General features: G+C 34.3%; 1 protein-coding gene and 2 long non-coding RNA genes across 4 annotated transcripts in view; 2 read left to right on the top strand and 1 right to left on the bottom strand.

Moving 5' to 3' along the window:
• Window positions 1-27652, bottom strand: LOC117236207. The gene is made up of 10 exons (XM_033498939.1): window positions 27486-27652; window positions 11454-11798; window positions 10442-10843; window positions 8244-10249; window positions 7386-7644; window positions 6066-6803; window positions 5224-5667; window positions 4049-4555; window positions 2526-3173; window positions 1-1539 (listed from the first exon to the last, which is right to left on the bottom strand). Exons 1-10 carry the CDS (start codon window positions 27486-27488, stop codon window positions 16-18), a joined length of 6876 nt encoding a protein of 2291 aa, XP_033354830.1. The 5' UTR covers window positions 27489-27652; the 3' UTR covers window positions 1-15.
• Window positions 1-27674, top strand: part of LOC117236220 — a 35347-nt gene that overhangs the window by 5007 nt on the left and 2666 nt on the right. The window lies entirely within an intron of this gene.
• LOC117236221 lies at window positions 13370-15506 on the top strand. Of its 2 annotated transcripts, XR_004493819.1 has the most exons (4): window positions 13370-13514; window positions 14606-14752; window positions 14849-14924; window positions 15121-15506. It is a non-coding gene; the product is annotated as an uncharacterized LOC117236221 (long non-coding RNA). The 2 variants fall into 2 exon arrangements; XR_004493818.1 differs by having other exon boundaries at window positions 14849-15503.

A 27674-nucleotide genomic window follows, 5' to 3' on the forward strand; every position in this document is an offset into this window, starting at 1 on the left:
CCAATCTTTTTCTCTTCATCTGAACTGATCGTCTCGACTGGGCCTCGTCATCACGCATCGGCCTCTGTAGCAAATCTCCGTCATATGCGAGACCTTGGTAGTTGTTGAGGTTCGCAGGACCTTTCCTAATATTGATTCTGTCGAATTAATTAATAAAGTGGTGCTACTCGGTTTCAAAGTCGTCGACAGAGGAGGGTCACTTGCGAAATAATTCTCGGACGTAGAACTCATCGTTGTGTCTGCAATCATGTCGATTCGTCCCAAGGTCGTCGCGTTCTCCAGATCGATATTCGTCGTGGTTTCAGTCTCCGTCGATTCCTTACCATTTTCATTAACATCTCCAATTGTCTGTGACTCTTCAAAGCTCGCTTGAGTAGTCATTTTAACTTCATCGTCTTTTAATTTAAAAATCTTTTCATTATCCGCTAATATTTCTTGCTTTGAATCATTATCGTGATCTGGAATCTCTGTATTAAATACAGGAAGCCCAGTGGTGGTGGTTTCATCTGGATTTTCTGTGTTGTTTACTGTTGTCTCCTCCTCAGCACTCTTCATAGTATCGAAGATCGCTTGAACGTAGTCTGAGAGTGTCTTTACACTGGTGTCTCCTTCCTTCTTTGTTACTAATCCCGGAATCGACGTTGTGGCAGATCTACCACTCGTTTTTGAATCATAATTCCAGCTGGATGATTTGGAGTGATCGAAGGCAGACGGGTATCTCACCTCGCTCCATTTGGCCCTGTGATTCTTGGGATGGTTATAATCCTCGTCTTTTGATTCTTTATTACTTTCTTCGAACTCTATTGTACTGTCTCTATCTACCTCACTGCGATCCTCCAGCACATCATTCTTCCTATTTGATTCTTTCTGATTAAAGCTTATTTCTTCTATATTTCGAAATGATTCTGAATCATTTAATTCATCGTTCGACTTGCTCTCATCATTACCTTTGGTTGTATATTTACCTGCTATTGAGACAAAACTGAGAGTGTTCGGAAAATTCTTCCGGTTCCATTTCTTCGTTGTTTCCCAGGTTTCCTGTTCCTTCTCTCCAGTAACTATCTTCTTCTCGTTCTTTTCTTTTTTCTCTTGTTCGTTTATCTTTATATTATCGTGTGGTTTTTTAATTAATTTACTAAATAGATCTTCGTAAGGCGACTCTGTGATTGTTGTTTCTTCAATCTTATAAGTGGTTGGAATTGTGGTAATCTGGATTTCTGTAGTTCCACTGACGTCTTCAGGGATCACCATAGGAGTGGTCATGGCTGGAGACATTGTCCATGCGGTTTCAGGTACCTCAGTGGTTGTGACTTTCTTAGGTTCATCGTTCTTTAGAATATCTGATAGAAAGTCTTGTAAAATCGATTTCTCAGGTGAAGCTGAAGCTCCTGCAAGAGGTTTTGGTTCACGGATGGGGTTGTACTTATATTGGTCTCGGAATAAACCGTTTAGGGCAGAGTTGAAGTGCTGGGACTCGGCAGTGACGAAATCGTCCACCGCTGGTCTGACTCGAACGCGAACTCTTCTTCTCCGTGCGATCTGAAGCAGATAGTTGCACGCATTTCTTGTTATTATTTTTTATTATAGTATTATTCTATAATATGTTATGTATTATTATTATAACATTGCTATTAGATTATTATTTATACATTTCGTATAGTATCACATTTTTTATTAACTTTTTATTCTATGCTCCTTGCTCTGTTCAACTCTTTCGCCGATTTTTTAAGCTAGATAAATATTTTAATACATATATATTTTTCTCTATTTTTTGTATGAAAATATCAGATCAGTTACTCTTCTGTTTCCTTGCTGTTTTCAATTTTTATTGTAATATTGTTGATAATTTTAATTGTTAAATCTTCTATCGTCGTCAAAAATAATACTGTTCACCTTAATAAAGGATTGTCTTCACCGCAACTGCTCATGTCGATATTAATATCCTCCTTCTCTCCCCATAACGATCTACCAACCTCTCATAGTAATATTAAGCTTTCCTTCACCTTGCCTGTAACGATCTCCAATAACCTCCCGTACCTATACGTCTTCAGGAAAGAAGAACCACATATTTTCCTTCAAAAGGTGGAAAAAATTTTCATCACCTACAGATACAAAAAAACTACTATGACGTCCATGTTCTATAATTATGTCTTTTCTATCTCCTTTGTTTTAAACCGTCTAAATTTTGGAAAATTTAAAAGAAAATTTACAAAGAGTCGCTCAATACTGATTAAAAATAGTTATATTTACATTAATAATTACAAGGATCAGTTGATAAATAAGTTACGCAAATAAAACATTAAATATTGTTATTATTCCTCATCAAACTCAATTCAGTAATATTAATTAATAATTGGTTATTAATTCCAATAATATTTTTTCTAGAATAATATCTAACATATCTATTAACCTTATAAATAAACCATTACAGTCTTTCCTTGAGCCTTCTCAAACTTTGTAAAAATCTTATTCAAAATTATTAACAAGTCCAGATTACTCTAGATCTAGATCCAAATATATCTTACCTTCCTCCCAGTTGCGGAATTATCGCTTTTCCTCACAGTCTTCTCGAAATCAATACTTTGTTGCTCCGTAGAACTGTCAACCTTATCCATCAAAGAAGAATTTCTATTCTGATCACCTTCAACCTCACTATTATTCTTCTGTTTAATCTCTGTTATATTAGTGCTCATTTCAGTCATATTCATCTTCTCAGTATGATCCTGTATACCAGTTTTCCTACCAAATATTGTGGTACCCATTAACATTGATTCATCTTCTTCTTCTTCTTTTTGCGTTTTTTCTATCTTCTTATCATCTGAAGAGACTACCAGTGTTACAGATGAAACTTCTGGTGCTGCTGTGATTATCTCTGGTGGGTTAACATTTTTCAAGGATTCATGGAACCATTGACTGCTTTTAGAAGCCTCCTCTGGGACCTGATTCACTGCGAAACTCGGCTGGAACGAAGTTCTCGTCAGCTTTGTAGACCATTGACTCTCAGCTCCGTAAATGTCTGCTGTCGTCTGGTGGTTGTCTTCCGAAGGTCTCGTTCTTGAAGTCTGGCTGTATTTCCCTGGTGAACTATTGGCTAGTTGAGTCTGGTCGTATTCGTCACGTTGAACAGTCTGCCCTGGATAGTTGCCAAAGTTTAGGACGAACTCAGGTGGATACTGAAAATTCAGAAAAGTTTTAATTGGATGGAGGTTTGGATAAGCAGTGTAAATAATAAATATTATTATCTAATATTTATATAATTTATTATAACCAAAGATGCATTTCATACAAAATACTAAAATGAATAATATAATTGTTATATATATATATATGGAGAGAGAGAGTATGTACCATAATATAATATAATATAATATAATATATTACAATATCTTTATTATATATAAAATGCTATTATCAATATTATCATACTAATAATATCATACTATTTATATATACAGTACTACAATTCCTACGCCCTTGCATCGTTTAAAAATTTCCACTATGTATTTCTTAAAATGGGTCTCAATATAACCTCAACCATAAAATTTCCATATCGTGAATTACAACGCGACAATTATTTCTCCCTTATCGCGACCCACAAGCGGGCTAGTGAACGAGCCTTCGAGCTGGCGTAGAGACAGGCCAGAAACAAGAGACTACAGCTATACCGTGTACGAACACCAACAGAAACTGTGCTCGAATTTCTAATCACGCTTCGCATCGTCTGTCATTAACGTCCCTACTAATCGTCCACAGTAGGGAAACATTATTATAGATATATTGTATATTAGATGAAATAGATGTAGCATGTCCAAACATGTAATTTGAGACAGTTTTAGGATACTGACAATTTTCAAGTCCTTCAATTTACTCATTGACTTAGATCATTTGGTTCTTTATATCCGAGTCGGCTACAACTGATTGACAGAGCGTTGGGTTGTAAGATTTTGTCTCATATTCACAAACTACGCGTATTGTACAGGACAACGTGTTACCACCCAATACTTCTAATTTACGACCAACCAACATTTATTCCTCCAACTGTACTCACGTTCTCACTAGAGGACTCGTAGAATTGATGTTCAGTTGGATTACGCACTCCACCGGAGAATCCTCCACCGTTATCGTAATTATCGTCGTATGGCTCCTGTTGTTGCTCTGTGGTCACAGATTGTGGTCGTATAGGCGGATAATTTTCGTCCAATGGCAGCTCGTTATGCGCTTCTAGTACGGATTCGGTTGTACTAGTGGTAGATACACGTTTTCTTCCAGGTCGTCTTATTCTACTTCTTATTCTAGTTTGTTTTATCTCGTCTGGTCTAGATCTTGGCCTAACAGTGTATATCGTGTCGTCTGGAAGCACTGTGGCAACAGGTATTATTTCAGTAGTGGTGGTGACTTCTGGCGTCGTTATGGGCGATGGCAAGGTTGTAGGTTTCAGTGGTAGACGACGATTGGGAGTTGGCTGATACTTCTGGCGGTTTTTTAACAGCTGCGTCTGTGGAGGATTTGGTTCCACTGCTGCCTCGTCGTTTGGTAGCAGAGATTCCTGCGGCACCTGGAAACGAGAAGTTTTATTTTAAATGGTTATCTTTTGAAAGTTTTTGTAGGTCCTTGGCAATTGGAGAATTTTACTAATTTCAGAAATTCTATATCTTATTTAGTAAATTTTATGTTTTCGTTCTTACAAATTTTATGCTTTCTTTGGTAAATTTTAAATTGCAATTTTTTAATTATATACATTTTAAATTTTACCTGTATGTTATATTTATAGAATATAATAATTATATAAAGTACAACGACTAGAAAATTTGAACATATAAAAAGGCATATAATATGCAACAATATATCAAATACTTAAGTTATGTTATATACTATAACATTTAATATATAAAACAATTCCATAGGTTCCGTTTTTTAAATTATTAATTTAATTTACATAAATATCTGTGGTGTGATAATAACTGTATAAATTGATAAATTATTATAAGATTTTTTTCTGGTCTCTTCAAAGTGTTATGCGTAATGTAATGTTATTAAATTAATCATCATTGAATATTAAAAAATTGTGTTAAGAATTAAATTTGTTGTTTAAGATGCCATTGTGTTTCTTGCTTAAATTATCCATTAAAAGATACTTCAAATAATTTCTCTACACAGACTTGAACAAATAAAAATGAACATGATTTAATTTTCCTATTAAAGACCTTCAATATCCTCACTTACCTCCGGAAGCTGGGGCCGGTATGTAACAGCCGTCTGAAATCTGTTATCCACCGGATGTACCGGTCGGAAGTTTGGTGGCCTTATAAATCCGTAATCAATGTCCTCTTCAGTTGGACGCACTGTAGTGGTCGTTGTAGATGGCGCTGGTGTTGTAGTGGCTTGTCTTTGCTGCTGAACTGCATGAATCTTAATATATTCGTTGCCGTCTGTCTGAACTTGAGATCCATGATTCTGAGTACGAGGTCTGGATCTGACTCTCTGTCTGTTGGATGTGGTTCGAGTAGAATCCTGGTTCACCACGTTGAAACGAACGTACTCATCCTGTGAACCCCTATTTCGGGTCTGAACCGAAGGTTCATGATGCAATCGAGTGCCAACGCGCCCTCGGACTCGTTGTCGAATCACCACAGGAGTGGTACTCGTTGTGATTGTTTCTGTTGTTACCTGAAATGGAAATTGTGTTGACGTCACGATTGAGTTACCTTTGTCTGTCTTTTTTGTTGTGATAAATAATATAAAATCAATATAATTTGCACGTTGCTTTGTTATTTGTATTAGTGCAAATTATCTTATATCTGAATGTACAGAAATTTAATTAGTAAAAGATCAATATACGTTGTTATGAATTTGTAAATTTCTCTCTGTGTAAAAATTTGTCTCTGATTAAAATCAAAAAAAGAAAATCATAGTAAAATCTTTGATCAAGTAATTTGTAAATTTATAACTATTTATCTCTTCATTATATTGATTTTTTAGCAAAAGGATAATTTAATTACAAAGATTTAAGTAAGCAACAGATGAAGATTAAAGAAGCTTCAACTCTATCAGACAAATTCCCTTACATCTGACAATGGAAGCTCGGTGGAAGAGACAGACAGCTCATAATCCTCTTGTTTATTCTCTGGCAATGGGATAAATATTGGCTGCTCGTTAGGATTACCATCGCCAACACCGGTTTGAATCTTATCACCCTCCACGCGATGCAGATTATCCTGCCCAGTGAGACTGTACTCCGGCTGATTCTGTGGTACGTTTACCTCATAAACCGGAGAATAACGTTGCTCTTCCGGTGTCCTTAGTCTTGGATCAACAGTTGTAGCCAATTCAAAATCGCTGTTTTCTGCTTTTCCATCTAACTGATAATCTTTTGGCCTCTGAACAATTCCTTGATCCAGTGACTCTCCACTTTGAACTTGATAATTAAATCCATTCACTGGAGTCTTCTCAAGACCAGTGTGTTCTAAAGTAGATTGATCATAACTAGATCGATAACGTGGATCTTCTTGAATATTCTGAGCATAGTTATGACTTCTTGAGTAAACTTCAGAAACCAACGCTGTAGCGTGATTCACTGTGACATCGTGAAGAGATGGATAGTTCTCGGTGGTGCTGACAATGGTGGACGGGTAATTCTCGGGAGTATAGTCGTTCAAGCTCGACGATGAATCCAGTTGACGAAGAATACTCGACTCTGGCCTGGTCGGTTGGATGAACCCGTTTGACGTAGGGGAATTCGAATCGGTTTGGGGCACAGTATCGTACGACTGCTCGGTCTGCGGGCTCTGAGCGTGTCCTAGGACCTATTGGCATTAGAATAGTATTTGTGTGCAAATTGTTGAGGTTGGAAGTATGTATAATTATATCAGAATTTATAATAAAATATCAAAATATTTAACATTTATGTTATTATATGCAATATTATTAATAATAACACTCGATCAATTAGTCTAGTTTCGAATGTAGTTTAAACGTAAAGAATTAAAAAAACATAATTTTTTCTATATTTATGACAAAATCTAATTTTCAACTTCATATAATACAAAACTGGGAGCAATAAATAATTGCGGAAATGAATAAATAAATAGATATATGTATATTGTACGCTGATAGTTAATTATGTTAATACTCATGTGGCGCTAGCATCACGTCGTCAATCTCCATAGTATCAATTTTAATATGTTATTTATTTCTTATTTAGTACATAAACGTAATTTCTTTATTAAAATATTCATAAATATATTTTTTTCTATAAAAACCGTTAGTTTCTTGTTTTTAAGAACCTAGTTATTTTTAATACAGTCAGGATTCAATTAATTTTCAAGAGCAGAGCTACAGCTGGCTTAGCAGTTTATACATGATCGTAAATTCGCAAGACGTTTTACCTCAGATTGCTGACTGGTCTTATCTCGACTTCTGTACTTATGTGTTCTACTGGCTGGCCTTCTGTGCTCTACATTATACCTCAACGTAGTTTCCGGGATTCTAGATTTAGTTGGCTCGTAAGCGGATTCGCGATACTCCTCTGTGGTGGTCGTGAATCTAGATCTGGATCTATTGTACGGTCTTCGACTTCTATCTACGTTCGACCTGGTCGATGGGGTTTCGGTTGTTGTTCTTGGCTTTGTAGAAACTAATCTGCTCCTAAAATTACCAAAACTTAATGTATTTTTTACTAATTATAGAAAATTTGTCAGTGTAGGCCACTCTCATATTCAATTTTATGATATAACTAATCGTTTTCGTTTAATTAGATTCTTTTCGCTAGGTTCTTTTAACTGGAGTATTTTTTTTGTTCAGTATCACTTGAAGATCATGAGCAACAATGTAATGATAGACGATCTTGAAGTTGTAGACCATGAAATGTCCTCCGAAAGAGATTTAGTTATCCGTTATTTTTTAAGTATATTGGAACTTCGTTTATCCGAACAGATTGGAAGACAAGGCCCTCCACTTCGTGTTATTAATCTTTGGACAGTCCCAGTCCCTATCTTCATTATAAGAGTACGTATTTCTATTGCATTTATTTTGAACAACTGAAATTCGACTGCAATTCATACGATATAGTCAATATAGGCAACTTGTTCATGTAAAGAAAGTATGGATAAACAAGGTGTACTATAATAGCAAAGATTACTCAAAATCTAAAGTTCAAATAAACTACATGCTTATTCAACTAGATTTCTTTCAGAATCTAAACGTTTTAATATACTTCTCTCATAAAGAATTCAAACGAAAAGCACCTCTGTCTACTACGTGGCCTATATGTTGTCGTAGGAGTACGCTGTGTCGTAGTGGTTGTAGTGGTAGTGCTGCTCGTAGTCGTAGTTGTCGTAGCAGCGTGCAGTTTCGCCTCATTCTTGTCCAATAAAGAATTCACCAGACCAGGAAGGTGCGGAGAGATCGCCGGTAGTTCAGCCGGCAAACTATATTGCGTGGGTCCAACGGGAGCTCTAACATCGTTAATGTCACCGGCAGTGATTTCACCGCCGAAACTACCAACGAGACCAGTGTTGGATTGGGAATTCTGTTGACTGTATTGCCCTCCAGTGTTGTATTCCTGTGTCTCCCTCTGCTGAGCCAACTGTTGATTAATTAACGTTAGTTGGCCCGACGGATCCTCTTGACCAATTGTTTCTTCTTTGAAACTAGGTGTAGTAGAATACGAAACTTCTTCGACTTGACTCACTGCAGTTTCCACTTTTGGACTTTGAATAGAAACCTCTGTCGTTTTCGAGTTTTCATCATAGTACTTCTGCTTCTTTGTAGCTGTCCTCTGATCGTCGTAGTAGGAAGTACTAACCACAGAAGCTGGCTTATTGTCACCATAAAACTGTCTGAATCTGAATCTGGAGCCAGAGTATCCGGGAGATGGTGATGCTGTATATGTCTGCTCATATTTAGGAGTACTTAATGGTTCTGGAGAGTAACTTATAGTTGTTTGAGGCTCGTACGAAGGAGTAGTGGAATCTAATACACTGTCCAAGCCATCTATGTAAGAGTTAGGTTCTATTATAGGAGTTGGACTAGGGTTTTGATCATCACTGTCTTTTGGATTTGGAGCATTGTCTAAGGTGTTCACTACCACTGATCCTATATGTGGCGCTGGGAAGGGAATTTTGGAATATCCAGGAGGAGGATCGAAGCTGAGTGGTGCCACAAAGAAAGGTAATTTGTCGACCTTCCTCTCCACACGATTATGGTCGATAGACGATAAATAAGGCAGATCAAACTTGGCATAACCTGTTGGTGGATCCAAACTAGTTGGACCCACGAATACTTGAGGGGTATCTGGACCAACTGTGTCCAGAACAGCTATGGTTTTGGCATCCTTTAATATCCTTAATACGTCAGACACTTTAACATTAGCTGTCTTTGAACTGGTACTTCCCATGTATACTGCTAAAGGAGGTTGATTGGGAGATGGCGTTGTAGTCGGTTCTCTGTAATTTTGTTGATCGTGGTAATGAGTCTTCGGTCTTTGCCTGCCTCTAATTTTATTTTTACTTTGTCTAGAAGTTTCTGACAGATGTTGACGATGGAACTGTTGATGTTGATCTCTAATCAAGGGAAGAGCATGAGTTTGAATATCATGGTTCTCTGGTCCAGATACTCTGGCTTCGTTTTCACGCTGTTTGTCAAGGAGCTGTTGTTGCTTTAGAGCCTGCTGGACTTCTAGTTCTTTTTGTCTTTCTAAAGCAGCTAGCCTTTCAGCTTCTTTCTGTCTGGCTGCTTCCTCTGCTCGACGTTTTTCCTCTTTTGCTCGAATCTCTGCTAATCTTCGCCTCTCCAGTTCTTCCAACCGTTGTTTCTCTCTGGCTTCACGAATTCTTTCAAGTTCTCGTTGTTTGGCTAATTCTTCCAATTTTTCTAACTCCTTTTTCTTCTTTTCTGCCTCACGTTGTCTTTGCAACTCTTGCTCTCTTTGTAGGGCTTCCTGTTGAAGGCGAGCTTTTCTTTCCAGTGCTCGTTGTTCCTCGTTTAGCCTGGCGATCTCCTTCATTCGCTCTTCTTTGAAGAATTGAGCCTTTTCTTCGCGTTCCTGTTGGATTTGTTGTAATATTTGACGGGCAAACGCATCCTGATCATGCAAAGTATCAACACTTGGGCTTTCGTGATGTTGCTGCGGTTGTTGAGGTTGTTGTTGCTGTTGCTGTTGTTGACGGAGGGGATACTGCTTCCGTCCGCGATTTCTTTTCGGCTGACCTCGTTGCGCCAAGGTTTCGGCTGGCACGTAAACTAATTGCACCTATGAAGAACAAGTATCAAACAAAGGAGTTAAATATGTTTGTCCTTTAATCGAGTGAAAAATAGAACTATGAAGAATCTTTGTTAATTATTAGGAAATAGAATAGGCTTTGGAAATTTGGGAGTCTGAAAATTTCAATATTTAGAAATTTGGATTAGGTTCGGAAATTTCAAAATAAAACTCAAGACCAACCTCCTCCTCTTCATCTTGGGCACTTTCGCCATGAGGCAGCAAAGAGGCCTGACTCGGTTCCTTTAGCTGTTTCGAGCCTTGTCTTTGATCCTCTTCAATTTGTCCGACATTTCCAATATTTTGCCCTTGTTGTAATAGCTGACCATTCTTGATGTCCTGACCGGATAAATTCGTGAACTCTTGGGGAAGGCTCGTATCCTGTTTTGTTGGCGAGTGAGGCCTAGGTCGTTGGTTGAGAAAGTTTTGCGCTGGGAAAACTGGTGGTAGTGCTTCAGAGGCAGGAAGAGGTGGCACTAGATCTTCCGACGAAAGATCCGCCACCTGCGTACCCTCTAATCCGACTTGATGCAGTTGCTTTCCCTCGTCTGTGTTGCTAAAGCCGCTTGGTAGGAAAGTCTGAGACTGGGGAAACAAAGACTTCTGTAAGTTTTAAAAGGAGTTCGTTCGAATTAGCAACAATTCTTTAAAAATAGCAGAATCGAAAACATTAGAATTTGAAATTTAAAAATGGAACTGACCATTTAATCTTTCAGATGTATCTACAAAAATTGATATAAGTTTGCATTAACAGAGATTGAAAAAGATAGAATCAAACATTTAAATTTGTTTGAGGTTTGAAAGTAAAAGTAGATATTTACTCTGCTTAATTTTTAGAACTACTAAATCAGAAAAATTTATATTAATTTATTTAAATTATTTGAGAGATTTTTTGAAGATTACAAAATTGAAGATATTTGCATTTGAAAGTGAAAAATAGAGATGGATATTTAATCCTTTGAACAAATTGACAAAAATTGATCCAAGTTTACTTGAACTTGAATGACAAGAGAATCTTTCAAAGTAGTAAAATTGAAGACACACATTATTATGTTTGAAGTTTGAAAGTAAACCCAGATATTAAATCTTCTGACGTTATCCTTCTTTTTTTACAATAAATATAGAAAAATTAAAATAAGTCTGTTTGAATTAAGCATCTATCAAATAAATATGTATACAGTCTATTACGTTATACCTGAAGAAGTTGTTGCTGAGCTCTAAGTTGCTGTTGCAGCAGCAACAGCTTCTGTATATTTTCCTGAGTCTTTTGCAATTGAAGTAACTGCTCTTGATACTGTTGCTGAAGTGCTGGCGGCAAGGAGAGCTGCGGAAGTTGAGGTAGCTGCGCGCTTCCGCTTGCCAAGGGTGCCGCAGCTGGGCTATTTTGTTCGAGTTGAGTTTGTGCCGCCCTAGGATTCGCTAACGGTATCCATTCGCTGTTTGACACTTGTCGCGACCATCTTTCGGCTTGCACAACGTCGAATTTTACCGACAGTATCAAACAGGTCGATACCGTTAATGCTAAACACCTCCGCACAATCTGAAATTATAAAATGCAGAGTATAAAGATTTCAAATGCAGATTTGTTTACTTGTACTATTAAAACTATAAGCAAAGCATAGCAATGTAGAATATACTAGAGATATATTAGAATATATTAGAAATACCTAATGTATATTGGAATATATTATATTGTTACACATTGACTGTCCGAATATTTGCTTTGCTAAGTGGCTATCTTTGTCCCCACCAACTTCTGCAGGGAAGCTTTCTTTCAGAACGCAGCTTCAATGTTATACGAGTTCTTTGTTGTTTTATTACATTGTCAAAGGATTCGATACAGAATTTGCATTTTATTACTTGTTTTCGTCATTTTTAATGGCAACTAGAGATTATAATAACCAGAATGGCAAATCGTAGAGCTGGACGATCGGAACGACGATTTTATGGTCGGTCGGTAAGGAGGTAGAAAAACGTGACCGCAAGTTTTGATGATCCGCAGAAACGCAAGGAACTGAACCGTCTCATGACAAATACTTAACCACGATTCAATTGGCATAACTATTAACATAACCGCAAAAGGAGATAAAAGAAACATGATAGAAAATACTTTCACGGTGTTAATGGAATTTATATAAACGTCGACTACGGTAATTTTCCATTTGGAAGAGAAATTTTCCTAATTGATATAAATTAATAATACTTGTAAATACTTGGGAGATCGGTTAGTTTTGTGAATAATGTGTTTGAGATATTGCATGGATTAAATGAATTGTTTCGAGAGAAAGGACGCAGTTTCTCTGGAAAAAGTAAGGCAAATACTAAATAGGAAATTAATTTCCTTCTTCAATTTTCCCAATAATAACAGTTTTCTTGATTCTTGAAAAAATGAATTCGAAATAAATTCGAAATACATAGGAATACGCGAATTTATAATATAACCCCAATTTTAAACAGGTTTCGAATTTGTAATAAAAATTTCTGCTCTTTTTATCGGTTAAAAAAGCGAATTCAAATTTGATTTCAGTTCAGAAATTTCTTTTAACGAAGTATTTTAAAATTTCTGGACACTCCGATATCTTACATGATATCAAGTGAGAACGGAGAAATTTGTTTTTATGAATTTTAATTTCTGTTAACCAATTGCATTTACTAACGCGGATTTTCGAAGTTTCTAGGCGGAAACTATGCGGAGCGCATAGAAAACTTATAATCGGTGAATGTAGTCGTCCTTCCAGCTGCGAACTCGGAAATTTAGAAAAAGTAACGTGTTACGTTATGCGTCATATGCATTTGTTATCTCAAATCCACTCACACGATCAACTTCATCGAATGTTCTCAAATTCCGATTTCAATCATTTAGATTCGGTTATAGTTGTATAGACATTTCAGTATATAGTAATTATATGATACTTTAATGATATTTCAAACATTTATATTTTTTTTGTGTATTTAAGGTAAAAGTTGCAGGTAAAAAATGACGAAAGAAAAAAAGAGAGAAAGATGAAAAAAGAAAAATAAAAAATATTTTTAAGAAGGTAATTTAATTTACAAATAATATTATATACATTAGCAAATGTTATATAATAAAGATGAATAAAAATAATATTTTTGCAGACAAAATGTGAAAAGTGGCGAGGATTTTAAATTGGCACATAGGATGAAACATAGGATTTACTAGAGTGACAATAGATAAAATATGGTGATATAATACCTAGACATAGAGTGAAAAGAATTGATTTCCAATTTCGGCAACGTAAGCAGTTTACACGCTTCTGTTTGTCGCATACGATTTGTGAATACAAGATTATCTTATCGTGGTCTCCTTTTGGTGTTTAGCAAACCTAGCTTACGTGGTTCGCATTTTCATATCACAGAATCGTAACTAAACGTAACGTTCACGTAACGTCACGCGTTTGTTTTTACGTAAGGAAGTCGATTATTCGATTTCGATTTCTTCGATCTAAATTTTTAATATAGATCTCTATAAATATTATTAAATTTCTCTATAAATCTCTATAAATATTTAATTGATCTCTATAAATATTATTATATATAATTATAAAGTATATATAATACTATTAATATCCATAAGTAATAACACATTGCGAATTAGTCGCGAAAGATGATTCTTGATATTAATTTACAATTTTTACAGGTTTAAAATATAGCGAAGAAAATATAAAGGTGACTAATTACCCTTAGCGTATTCATTAGATGAGAAATTTTTACAGGTTAAATTTTCCATTTGTTATTCATTCATAAGTAAGAAGGGTAATTAATCATCCTTGTAAACGCAAGCGATGATCTCAGTGCCTTGGGATGATCTCAGAAACATCCAAAAGAATTTGTTATTCTAACGAAAAAATTATCATCGTCATCACCGTCATTACTGGTATTGCGTGTGAAAATATTTAGAGTGCAACCATAGTTAACGAAGTATGAACACTCACGAAACGGATGATTTCTAATAAATACCTACGCTGACTGAGCTTGCACGATAAATCTTTCACTTGAATTTTCCAAACAGATTTCGCCGTTCGTCCTTTCAATTTGCGATTTAATTACTATTTAATGCATTTTTCTTTAATCACATTAATTTGATTTACTATCTTTTTAATTCTAATATCGAGGCATAAATTGTTTTTTGTTAATTAACTCATAACTAGTTTCTGTTTCAAATAATTTAAAATTACAAATTTCTCTATTTCGAATAATTTGATATTAAATCAATTTTATTTTCAGCAATTCATGAAATACATTAGATTCATTTTCAGACTCATATTCTTCTTTTTCTAATTGGTATGCACTTCTACCAATATATACTTATGGTTTTGTCAATTACAGGTAAAATTGAATTCCGCATTCTGTTATATTTCAAACGCAAACCAATATTTGTTGCACAGATTTGTTTAACAATCAATTCAAATAATGCAGTTTTGCGGATAACAATACGGCTTCCGACTGTGCATTGGCTGTTACACTAGCGCGAAGGTAGATACTACGCCCAATAGATAAATTTACTTTATTTATTTTATAATATTCATGATATTATAGTTTTATCTCTTTTATTCTATTACTTATTTTTAGCTATTCAATTTATCTATAGAAAAGATATCATGTCCAACATGGTGATCAAGAAATTAAAATCGAAGAGGAAATTGAGGTAAAAATCTTTTTCAACGTTCAAATATTACTCCATTGTTTACTACATAATCTTCTACACAATTGCATTACTATTACTAAAGGCAGATAATAAGTGATGGAAGAATAGTTTTATTAAATAAAGGCTTATTCAATTTACTCTATAATCATAGAGAGTTCCAAGTTCTGCTTTGCTTAACAATGCTACAATATTGCAGAAGCGTCGTTGCAATTATCCGAAAAGTGGGGAAACACTCTTTGGTATTGTTCCAAGCGCCTTCGTTAGCAATAACAAACTGGTTGTATTCCGTTTCGACAGAACTATTTGTCAAACGCAAACTGAAAACATCGTATAGAACAAGCAGCTACGATGAAACTTCTCAACTTCACTGTACCGAAGCCATCGATTTTCGTTCAAAATTGAAGAGCACATAAATTCTCAGATGATAAACAGTAGATATAAACAGTAGTAGAGATAAATGATAAACAGTATAGTTCTAGCTTCAAAATTGGAACCACAGATCTCATATTAAAGCAACATACTTTCAGTAAATATCACAAAAAATATTAATATAGATTGAAGAAAAAAAACATAACAAAATTCAATTCAATTTTCTTTGATAAAAATAATTCTCATATTATATTAATAGCGTAGTAATAATAATATAGTATTAATGTGTATGTATGTCGTATGTATATGTTGTTAAAATCACGATTAATAGATCACGGATCTCGATGCCTGTGCGGTACTGAACGAGTTACCGACTTTCCTTCGTTGAAAGAATCTTGCCAAAACGATGCCGCGATCGTACTACTGACATCATTCTGATTACATTATGCTGTACATACGATTTACATCGCGGAAGATCGCGTGCCGGACACGGGCTGTGGTCTTTCTGCTTTCTTCGTCGTTCCCGCAATGGAAACGGGCCCATAGACTGTGAAATCCAATACATACACCGAGTGCAAAATGTGGAATTACAGGATGCAATAATGGCCCAGTAATGGCAGAGAACAATAGAAAAGTTTCACATCGATATCTTCTTTCATTTTCTTTCACAAAAGTTGGCTAAAAATTCCTGGGAATTTCGTAAAAATCATTAAACGATTCGCATCAGAAAAATGTTCTTCTTAGTTTTGATCAAGTAAATATTACTAATACATCATATTCAATTTTATTTGTTCACAGTAAAATAATAAAACACAGTTAGTTATAATTAAATCTACTCTGAAACTAACTGAAATAACTAAATCTAGTATTTAGAGGATAAAAATAATAAATAAAACATAAAAATCTAGCATATTTGCAAGAAGTACAAAAATATTATTAAATATAAAGTTTCATGATATACAATCTTAAGCGAGCAATATTTAAATAACAGTGCAGAAGTAAAAGAACATTATTCAAGTAGCTAATTTTCATTCCTACTGTATATACGGACGTTCGTAATTCACAATCGACTCACATTGCGTCACAGTATTATGCGAATCGGATTCCCGTGACGGCTTTCTGATCAAAATTTCGGTCACCGTGCAGCGAACGTCGTAAAATCGGTGCGGCCTCGTGTTACGCAAGCCTTAAGGCAGTTTCTTATGAGCTGTTTCGAAGGAACAGGCCACTAGACGCTTGGCGGAACTCTCGCACTGATTTATTTATTATCAGCGAGTTCTTTTTCTTGCAGCAGAAAGAGCGCTTTAAATATCGTTTGAGAGGAAAACTTTTCCTCGCTCTGAGAAAGGTATTATTTGAATCGAGAAGCTTTGTCGTGTTCATATGAAAAAAAGGAAAGGTAAAGAAAGGTAGAATGCTACTGAAGCGCATTTTGTTGTGGAATTGATGACAGGTGAATATGAAGGATACAGTTCATCAATCCTTGTATTTACATTGTGTTCATGAATTATTAAATCTGAATTGATGGACTGAATTTTATTACGGACTCCGCAACCGTGTTGATGCATATTTCGATATCAGAACATCGATCACGTAGTATGTATTATCTTTTGTCAGTTTATGTATAATGATTTTCACACAGAAAATTCATAATTTAATAGCATCAAATTTTTATAGATTTCACTTGTGAGACGAATTATAATAAATAATTTAAATACTCTGCATTAACTAATTTCGATGCACATAGTCCTATGCAGATTGAATTTATTAATGTTTCTAGAAATCATAACCAGATCAAGATCTCTTATCTGCTCCTCTTGTGCAACATTTACGACCACAAATTATCTCCACCACTTTTTCGATAACTTGATTTCAAGCTGTGGCCATTTATGGGAATGGTATTATACATATGTATTACTTTATTACATTCAATGTAATAATACTTGAGCTTTAACTGAAAGGTTTGGGTTCAACAAAAGATATACCGAATCAAATCTCAATCATTCATGTTCAATCTAGTACAAAGATAATTATTATATACATACACATATACATACATTGAGTACGCGTATACCAGGTCTATTCTTAACTAGACATGTTCAAATTATATTCTTTTTTTTTTGGAAACGAGACCTTAAACGATTATTTTCACGTTTAGAATAACCTCCTGTTGATTATTTACTCACATTTAGTTGATAATTAGCCAGATTTTCATACGCTGAAGAAATTATGAAATTTGATTTTCTCGAAAACGAAGCCACAAACGAAAAAGGTTTGTTCTATATTTTCGATTTATTTTTCATATACTCACTCAATACTAAGACAACCTGTATATCTTCTATATTATCATGAAAGATGCGTAAACGATGTACGTATCGACTATTACGACAACTCAGCTATTAATTTTAAACAAGTTTTCAATAATGAACTTCACGATCTACATAGTTTGTACCGCCTATTTCTCTTTTTCCAACACCTAACGTGCATCGGCACGCTTTCGTGGCTCCCTCTGACGAGAAATCGATCTGCCGGATCCCCAATTAAAAAAAGCTCTTCCTTTCACTATCAAAGAAAGTCAATACACGCATAGAAGATCCTCCTACCGACGATCTTTCCCTCGATTCATACGGGCGTTCCCTGTAATTCTCTCGTTAGCCGATTGGACGACTTTCTCCTTTCTTCTGTCAGAATTTTCCGAGGTGCACCTTTAGCACGGCCGAGAAGTTGGCTGATACGTATCTGATCTCCTATGTGTCTTGAAACTTTATGAACTTCCTTTTCTTTTTTCGCTATTACACATAACCTTTTTCGAAAAATTTCAATGCTATGGAGATGCTGAAAAGGTTATGTTTATGTAGTCATCGTTCATTATAGTTATTTCTTTATTAGTTTTCTTATGTATATTACATTTCGTTAGCATCATATAGGAGAAACTTACTATTATTAATTTTCTCATCATTGTTATACTAAAAATGAGATAACTATATCTATTTCAGTCTTAAGTTTTAGGTTCCTTGTCCTGATATTACGTAACAGAATCGCATTGAAAATTTTACTTACAGCAAATATAACTATCCATTTCTCTCGATAGAATGAAAAAATCTATTTACTCACAGCTTTTTTCTCTCGGAAGCAACCTAAGATATACCATAAGATGTAAGATCAAACCAAAAGATTATCAATCGACGAGGTCAGACACAAACGCTGGAGTTGGAAACGAGGTCGTGCCACCTTTCTCTCATTTGGAGAGAAGTGGCCGCTTCTGCGAAGGCGCGGTCGATGGATTGATCTCGAAGAGAGCACATAAGGAACGCAGCTTCTTTTCCCACGAAATGTATTAAGAAAGGGAGCAAACCTAAGTTTGTTTAAAGATTAAGTATTAAATTTTAATTGTTAATGGAATTAATCACTTCATGTAGAATTAAGAATTAAGTTTATAAACATAAATCTTAGTACTGTTTATATTCTGTCATTTCATGAAAAATTTTGATAATAATAATCTGTATACTATATATTATACTTCTATTATACTTTAATATTATTGCACTTCAGATGATCACAACTGAGACGCGACTACTCTAGAAGTTATGATACTGATTAGCCATTTGTCTTTATAATTTATAATTTGATTTATGTCGATGAGAGAATGATAAAGGAAACAAAACTTTGAGAAGAAAAGCCTGAAACCTTTCTGTGGATATGAATTATACATTAACGGTACTTATTCTCTTTGAGAACTATATGCGGCTGTAGTATCAGCGCATTAACTGATACTACTACTTAAATACTTGATGATGAAATCACAGTATACTTTGGATTATGATACACATGAATAATATGGTCTTTATTGCAAAGATTCCAGTTTAGAATATCAATTTGCCTAGGGTAAATAATTTTTCCGTATATAAAGTAAATAAAAAGGTATCTGTTTTTTTAAATATAATTATATATAAAAACAGCTTTCATCTTCTTTTTTATTAAAAGTACACGCGAATATCGTACTTCAGATTCAATATATTTTTTACAGATATACTAATTTGACGATTGAATAAGTAATTAAAACATATAAGGACTTATGATAAAACAGTTAGAATCGATAACAGTAGATACAAATACTCTCGCATTTTTTCCATTTTCTCCTCAATTGTAAGTATACGACACAACAGTTAATGCGACGTATATAATCAGATTCGCGGGTACGCAACTTTATGTAAGTTCCTATTTTTAATGTATTCTGAATGTGTTTGTTTTTTAGATCTTCTCACAAAGAAAATCTTTTTATGCAAGTATAATAAAGGTGAGCTATTATAAAATATTTGTTCATAAAACATTATAAGAGAGAATCCAAACATGAGAGAGGTTAGGAAACACCGAAATAGGACGATTTTGTTTCTAGTGCATAGTATTCTGTCATCTTACACATAATCAATCTTCATTTTTATGGAAGCAAACTATGAAAGCAAATAACGATATGAAAGGACGGCCAAGCTATGGAAAATTAAACAGCTTGAGTCTTTAGCACCTTCTAGACAGCCTCGATATTCTTTGAGGCAGTATTCATGAGGTAGACATTAGACAAAGAACTGTCTCTTATTCGGATACTGCCAAAAGCCACATCTCTGTTTACATCTGAGTGGACTGAAGATGAGGAGAAAATCACGAGAATGCTTCTTTAACGATGGAAGAGGATCGTCGAGTGAACCTCTCCCAAATAAGAGGAAGAAGTACTAGTTGTTAACCGTTCTCGCACGTTTCTTTTTTGTTCGCCGTGTAAGTTGACTTTGAAAAAGAAGAAAGGTTGTCCAACAAATGTAGCTTTTTATACTTTAGAATATATTATAATTTGTTGTATGCATCGTTTGTATTTAAAGATGGGCATATTAAAATTGAATTTTAGAAATTTAGTATTGTCACATCTTACTAAACTATAGATATTTACGAGAAAATTAAAAATGCAGAAATCTACAGAATTTGTATAATCTGTACATAAAAATACTCGTATACAAAATATGCAGTGTATAGTATTCATCATAGTATTTGGTGAATGAAACACATCCCTCTTTAGACTCCACATATTTCATTGTGTTTATGAAAATATAAATTTGGATAAGTACATGTTATAATTTGGATAAGTATATGCAATTTTTTATAATATATATATTTTTATTCTTTATATATTTTATTTTCCTATTTGTATATTTATTTCTGATATATCTATTTGCTTTTTGACAATGCTACCTAACTTAATCTCACTTTTAATATAAGAAATATGTCAAATCATTGTCATACGTCACATTCACAAATTTGCGAATCATATCCAAAATGTACATTTTTAAACATACATGCCCAGATTTATGTAAATAGTGTAATAATGTTGTATACAAGTTTTCATCTTAAAGAGATAGATGGCTAAATAAATGGAAATGGAAGGCATCATGAGATGGATAAATAGATAAATGGAATGGCATCAAGCTTAATATGCTTGAATTTCATGGAAAATTTTCAATTTGGAATGTGAACACCGGTCGAATGCAGAAGGTGATTTACCGAATGGTCCAAAGTTCACGATTCCCGTAAATCTAAGCTTTCTCTGGCTCCGTAGCAAGTTCCTCTATCTATACCCAGCACATATCCTACTTTTGGTATGCTTCCCAGTTCATCAGAGTATTCGGTGCTGGCTAGCTGCAGAAAGTGGTACTTAAGGCTTGTGCACAACCATAAAGTTCGCCAAAGAACCCATCATTAAAACCATTAAGACTATCAGAGCAACAATTTCCTCTACTTGCACTTCATATTACAAACCTTTCGAATCTTAAGCCACATCTCTACTGGAGCAACAACGAGGATCTTTTTATTGCTAGTCCATGTTTCTTGAAAAAGTGGCCACTGTTGCCTGTAACGGCAGAAACAAATGCTCCTTCAGTATACATATACGTGTTGTTAGCAACAAATAGCCTTGAAACCGAACCAAAACCCAAATGTTTCTCAGATTATGTTGCTTCAGTGTGGACAAAATATTCCTATAAATTGCTGTTTGTTGGAAATGTCTTGGAATATGCAGCAGTTAGACAAAAGGTTGTTGCTTCAGTAAAGACAACGTTATAGGGAGAGTAAAATATGATACCAAAGTTTGGTCACCTATTTCTGAAGCACCTTGTATAAAAGATCAATCTATTTCATTTTTATGAAATCTATCTTCCTTTCTAAAGTTCATGTTGGACACTTTTAAATCAAAAGGCTTTGTCAGGCGATTAAAGAAATCGCACGCGATCAAATGATGGAGAAAACATGCCGGAATGGTCGCCAGTCAACGTTCACTCGTTCCAAATGAACAGCAGCGTGATAACACGCCAGTCAACTCGATCCTCCGGTCGGTCAGATACGAAACGACACGTGACCAGCCGAATGGTTACCCGTGCTGTAACCCGATCGAGGAAACGACACGCGAAAATACCACACTGACGTCCTTCGCAGTTTCACGCTCTACTTCTACGTATCCCTGTGCAACCGTTCGACCTGTCCCTCTCGCGAGACTTTCGTTTCGAGAGTGTGTCCTACCGAGGAAAGACTCGTTGCCACTATAATTGCCTGGATTAAGACCTATTAGTTGTCTGTCAGTTTCATTTTTATCACTGGAAACGGATGAAAACTTCAATAATCGGTAGAAGTGAGGTTATTTTCGAAGTAGATGCATGTTTTCCTTCAATAAGAAATTTTAGAAGTTAGAAATGTTCAAGTTGTTCTATGAAGCTTTTGGGTTAACATCATATTGTGATCAGAAGAGTTTTAATCAGTCGTTGATCATAATGAATGTGTGATAATTAAATAATTCTTCTTTTGTTTCATGATTTTTAATTAAGGTAGTGAACCGAAGGTTGAAATTTTGTATTAATAAGTGTTTGATATATAATATAGTCGATAGTCGAGATTAGGTTATTGATAGGTTTCTGTTTCATGATAATCAAGATGGCTGTCGTTTTGGAGATAAAGTTTTACATTTAGAGAGGTTAATGAGTATCTATCGATCACAAATTCATACATTTTGAGAATGAAACAATAAATTACGAAAAGGAAGCGGAAATACAATATATTGTATCTAACAATTCAGACAATTATGTTAAGTTAAGTACAATTTTTAAATTCCATTAAAATAACAAAAAATGATCCTCAAAAGTTACATACATCAAAACTTTCATAGAAGCATACTTTCTTTTTCCTTGTAACCTTTACTTTACGCAACAAACGTTTATACACATAACACGTATACAATAAAAAAATAAGTTATACGAAACAATATATCGTTCCCATCACACGATGTAACCTGCGATTATCAATAACTTATGTCATCACGAACTTATCTATTATACCATAATACTGTTTATTCTCTTTAATACAACAATTATGTAAGACTTAAAATACAAAGGTTGGAACATTATCACAAAGACTTTCACGATAATTTCACAAAGGAACAATCGACAGAAAAAGATACAATCCGGACGATCAAACTTCCTTTCTCACCCCCCTCCCCATCCGAAGCAGGCCCGATTCCCGTGTCCTTTTCGATGTCTTGTCCGTTCTACTTAACGTATTCATCGAGTGGACTTTCTTCTTTTTCATGTATACTTTCACCTTCAAACTTTTTGGACATCGGACCACTTCTGATCTCACATACATTTCTTTGTCAATATGGAGCTACTGAATTTTTTCATGAAGTTATCGTACTAGTATAACCCTAGGCTTTGTTATAATCAATAAGAATCAAACAATTGCTACGAAGTATACTAATTATATTTTGTTATTAGTGATAATGTACAATTGTGATAATACTAATACCATTGATAGATATATCTAGTCACCTAATTTACGAAGAGTACTGTATTTTATGAATATTATTACAACCAGCAATAAATTTAACTAGTATATAGGAAATATACAGGACTTTTACAGTTTTTAGATGCGAAAATTTTTGTATCTGCAGCAACTATTTTAAAAAAGCGAAACATTCTAGAATTAAATTAATCTTTTAACGATAATAGTAATTGAAATATGAAACAGCTAATTATCTAATATCCCAATACCTGTGCGTTTATAGTCTGGAGTCTAGATAATTTAGTTAACAGAGTACGTAGTTTACCAACAAGCGAAAGGTCTAAGTTCTGGTGCCGCATATATATTTCTGCGTACAAAACATAACAGCCACCTTGAAAATGTTACCAATAATTCAATATCATACAAGTAGTATCAAAATGGAAAAGCGAAAAATGTATGAACACAATCCAATATTGAAAAATAAGCTCAAAAGCAACGATCGATCTTACGCATCGTAGTAAAGTTTAATTAAAAAAAAAATCCTTCACATTCGAAAATAAATTCAAAAAATATCAACCTCACGATGTATAAGTCCGAATTACATTTCGTCACTATAACGACCATTCGTAAGGCAAATGTAAAGCCGTTGTTTCCAAACGAAATGCATTAGAGCACTTCCTGGAAAGCAACGTTTTGATGTATTCCAACGAGGAGAAAGGAAGCTAAATTGTCCATAGAACGTGGACGGTTCTAAAAGGCGTTGAAATAAATCCTAGTCGTCGAACCCTTTTAAGGTTATGATTTATTACTCTGTTAATTTGGCCGTTTCTGCAAGAGAAAAATGAAATTGGCTTGTACTATTAGAATCATAAGCAAAAAACAGCAATATAAAAAATATTAACGTCGTTATAGTGCTCACGAAAATTTTGTTTATATTCTGTTGCTTGCCCACCTGAGAGTTATAATATTCTTATTTTTCAGACAAATTAAAGAAACAATTTGTTTCATCTAAGAAGGTAAGGAGAGTCTAAACCTTTGAACGGGAGTGTAGATATTGTAATAAGTGTTGAGCTTACGCAATATAGATCGCGTATACGGCGTCGTAATTACGACGAATTCATCGAGTGGACTTTGAACAAAGGAGCGACGAGAGAAAACTGAAGAGGGATTCCTGTGGATCTTCTTATCGAAGCCGCAAATCTTCATTGTCTATTAAGCCTCTCCGTTCTATGTTAGATTCTAATCTTCCTATTTTCAAGCTAACGTGCCTCTTTCCCCTCCCGCGTGTCTTTCTGTTTCATAGCAGAGACTGCCAATTTCTGGTTGCTCAATGGAAATCGTATCTTCCTAAAGATCGTGTTTGGTTAATGATGAACAAATGATGATCTTGAGATTATCGATCACTATCTTTAAGCTTAAAATATTTTTAACCTGTTACCTCTTGGACATACTAGTGTCTTCATCTTAGAATATCCTATTTTTGTTACTTCTTAGGTTAAGTGTTATTAAAAATAGATTATATCATTATTTATATTCGTTATCCTATAATTCTATGACTATAGGAGTTTCTGTTTATATTAATGATTAATAGTATATAGAGATATATAATAGTAGATTGTAGTAAATAATATATAATAGTAGATAGTAGTAATAATATGTAGAGATATAGAATAGTATGTCGAGAGTATAGTGATGTATTAGAAGAAGTATTAAAAATCATTTTCCCATAAGTAGCATTCTGAATTTTTCAAACGTATCCATTAATTAAAACTCGATTAAGGACACTAGAGTACACTAACACTACAAAAATATTGAAACTATTGAAACATAAAAAAGTTGCATAAACTTTTCTGAACTTACAGATCTTAATAATAGATATTAATAATAAGGTTTATGACCCAGAAAATGAAGTGAAGATTAATTGCTGTAAACTTCAAAGAATTAATATTAGATTAAAGTTATGAGACAAATAGAGCCTATTGCGCAGAAGAATAATCAATATACAATCATATATAAATTTTCGACATAATAAAATACAAATATATCAAAAAATGATTACCAACGTTGAACGATTATTATAAAAAAGAAGAAAGAAGAAATAAAATTAAATTATCACGAAGATTTTTCCGTTCGTTTGTGTTTCCTGTATCAACGTAATTAACACGACCACGATGCAGCGAGGCGAGACTTCGTCCTTAAGGATGCGTTTACATCAAAGAACGTGAACACTGAACACGTCTTGTGACAAAGCAATTAGTAACAGAATGCTACTTGCGAACGCTACTAACAGTACACTAAAATTCCCTGATTCCTCCTTTTCCGTCTTCACCATTTGTTCTGTAGCTAACGAGAGTTTCCTCTCTTCGAGGTTTCTGCCCCTGCTGGAATCACTTTGAAACAGGAGTCTGCATTCTGCCTAGTCTAGACTATTCTTTTCCTTGAAACCTTATTCTTTTTGCTGATTTTTACTTTATTTGAACTAGAATTACGCTTTTAGCTGAACTAAGTACATGTAGCGTAAATTATTTTTATTGGCTGAGGTTATGTTATTATGATAATTTTTAAAAATAAAAGTATTGCGAATATTGTATAATTTTCTTACTTTATAATTTGAACTGAAGAGTTGCAAGGAAAAGTAAAATGTTGTATAAATTAGAAAAATTTGTTTAGGGGATTTACAAGAAGTAGAATTAAGAAAACACGACAAAAGGGAATTAATGACTGAAAAATGGAAATGAGGAGATCTATCTAGCTGCTTAAGCTAGTACTTAAAAGATTTTTATCAGTTTGAAATACAAATGTTAATTTTATTACCATCAATACCAATTTTAAACAGACAATATAAAATATGTTCAAATATATAATTGCAATAAAAATATTATATATTTTCAATTGATATCAGTGAAATCAAATCAATATGATCTCTCTTACAAAAGAATTTCTCTTTCTGCTGAAGAAAATGCCCATCAGAGAAGGGATAGAAACTTTGGCAACGATCCAATTTTCTAACAGAGTAAAACAAAAAAGAAAGAGAGGAAAAAAGAGAAAGAAGCATAGCAGCACGATCGAAGGAGGAAGACGGTCGGCGACCTCCTGAATTGCGACATAAGGAGCGAAGCTGTTCACACACTGACCCCCATTTCCTTCCCGCCGGTGCGGCGAATAGCATAGCACCAGCTTTGATTTTGCCTACTACTCGATCCCGTATTTCGCTCTTTTTCTTCATTCGGATTTCAAGGAAAACTTGTTTTTTCTTTCAATCATGGAAAACATCTGTTCCCTTTTAGGGAAAACTGTGACTTGATTTTTCCATTTGAATCTTTTACGCAATTTTTTTTACCTATTCCAAGTATTTGATACGCTACGTATTTCATAATTAGTGGATCTTTAAAGTAACAGAAGAACACTAGAGAAAATTTGTATGTCTGACAATTTTTTTTAGATTATAATTTAATTATTATTGAAGATGAGTAAATGTCACCAAAATGAAGTTAAGTAGATTGTATGTTTAAACTGTTATACTAGTAAGCATAAATGAGAAAGTAAATTGATTTTGAAGCGTCACTAATTGATGATAATTCGCCTACATTTCATATTAGTGTAGGTGGATTAGCAATAAAGAGGAATGCGACTTTCCACTATTTAGTTCTTTTATTCTATACACGCATATGCGTAAGCCAATGCACGATCTACTAATACCTTTTGCAATAGAAAGTATACCTACAACCGGAATCGACAGGCAATATCCGGGAAATTGCTAAATATTTATGTATACAATGCAAACTTGTCCTTCAGCTTATCTCTTCGAAATTAGACCTCTGAATCCTGACAATTTAAAAAAGAAAGAAAATAAATCGATTCTAAGTCAAAAAAGGAAATGAAAATTAATTTCAGTTTCCTGACTCAAGTTACATATTCATCGAAACTTGATATATATTTCATAAATTAAATTTATCGAATATAGACAAGCTAAACCAATTAATGCTAAACGGTATACCTAATCATACTAACTTATCTAAATTAAAAAAAGACAAATTTAGTATGATTTTTTCGAACTATCATTAAGTTAGACAAAAAATGTAGCCTTATATGCCTATCTCAATAGTGTGTACTATCAAAGAAAATTTTTTTTAAGAAATTGTATAAATCTGTACAAAAAACCATATAAGAGACTTATAAAAAGATTATATTAAAATTCATAAGTATCCCTTCTTCTCAACTTCAATCCATTCCATTTCAAACTTAGTTCCAAAACAAACAAAAAAAGGACCAAGAAGAAGTAAAGAATAAACAAGAAGTGTAGGAGAAAAAAATGAAAAGAATGCATTCAAAATTTCTTCAATTCTTGAACACAACATTACCCTAATCGTAATAATTACTCACCATGGTGCAGGGTGATCGTAGTCCCAGCGAACGACCAAGACACAAATGCAGACTCGAGGACTTCCGCCTCGGAACGATAAGCTCGCGCTAAACTCGACTACGTTTCGCTCGTTACTGTTCGTCTCGGTTGCACTCTCTCACAATGCACCACGATCGAGCCATGTCCCTCGTACCCCTTCTTCTCTTCAC

The sequence above is a fragment of the Bombus vosnesenskii genome, unplaced genomic scaffold, assembly GCF_011952255.1.
Source record: "Bombus vosnesenskii isolate JDL3184/JDL3185 unplaced genomic scaffold, Bvos_JDL3184-5_v1.1 scf7180000013340, whole genome shotgun sequence".
In the NCBI taxonomy this organism is placed as follows: domain Eukaryota; kingdom Metazoa; phylum Arthropoda; class Insecta; order Hymenoptera; family Apidae; genus Bombus; species Bombus vosnesenskii.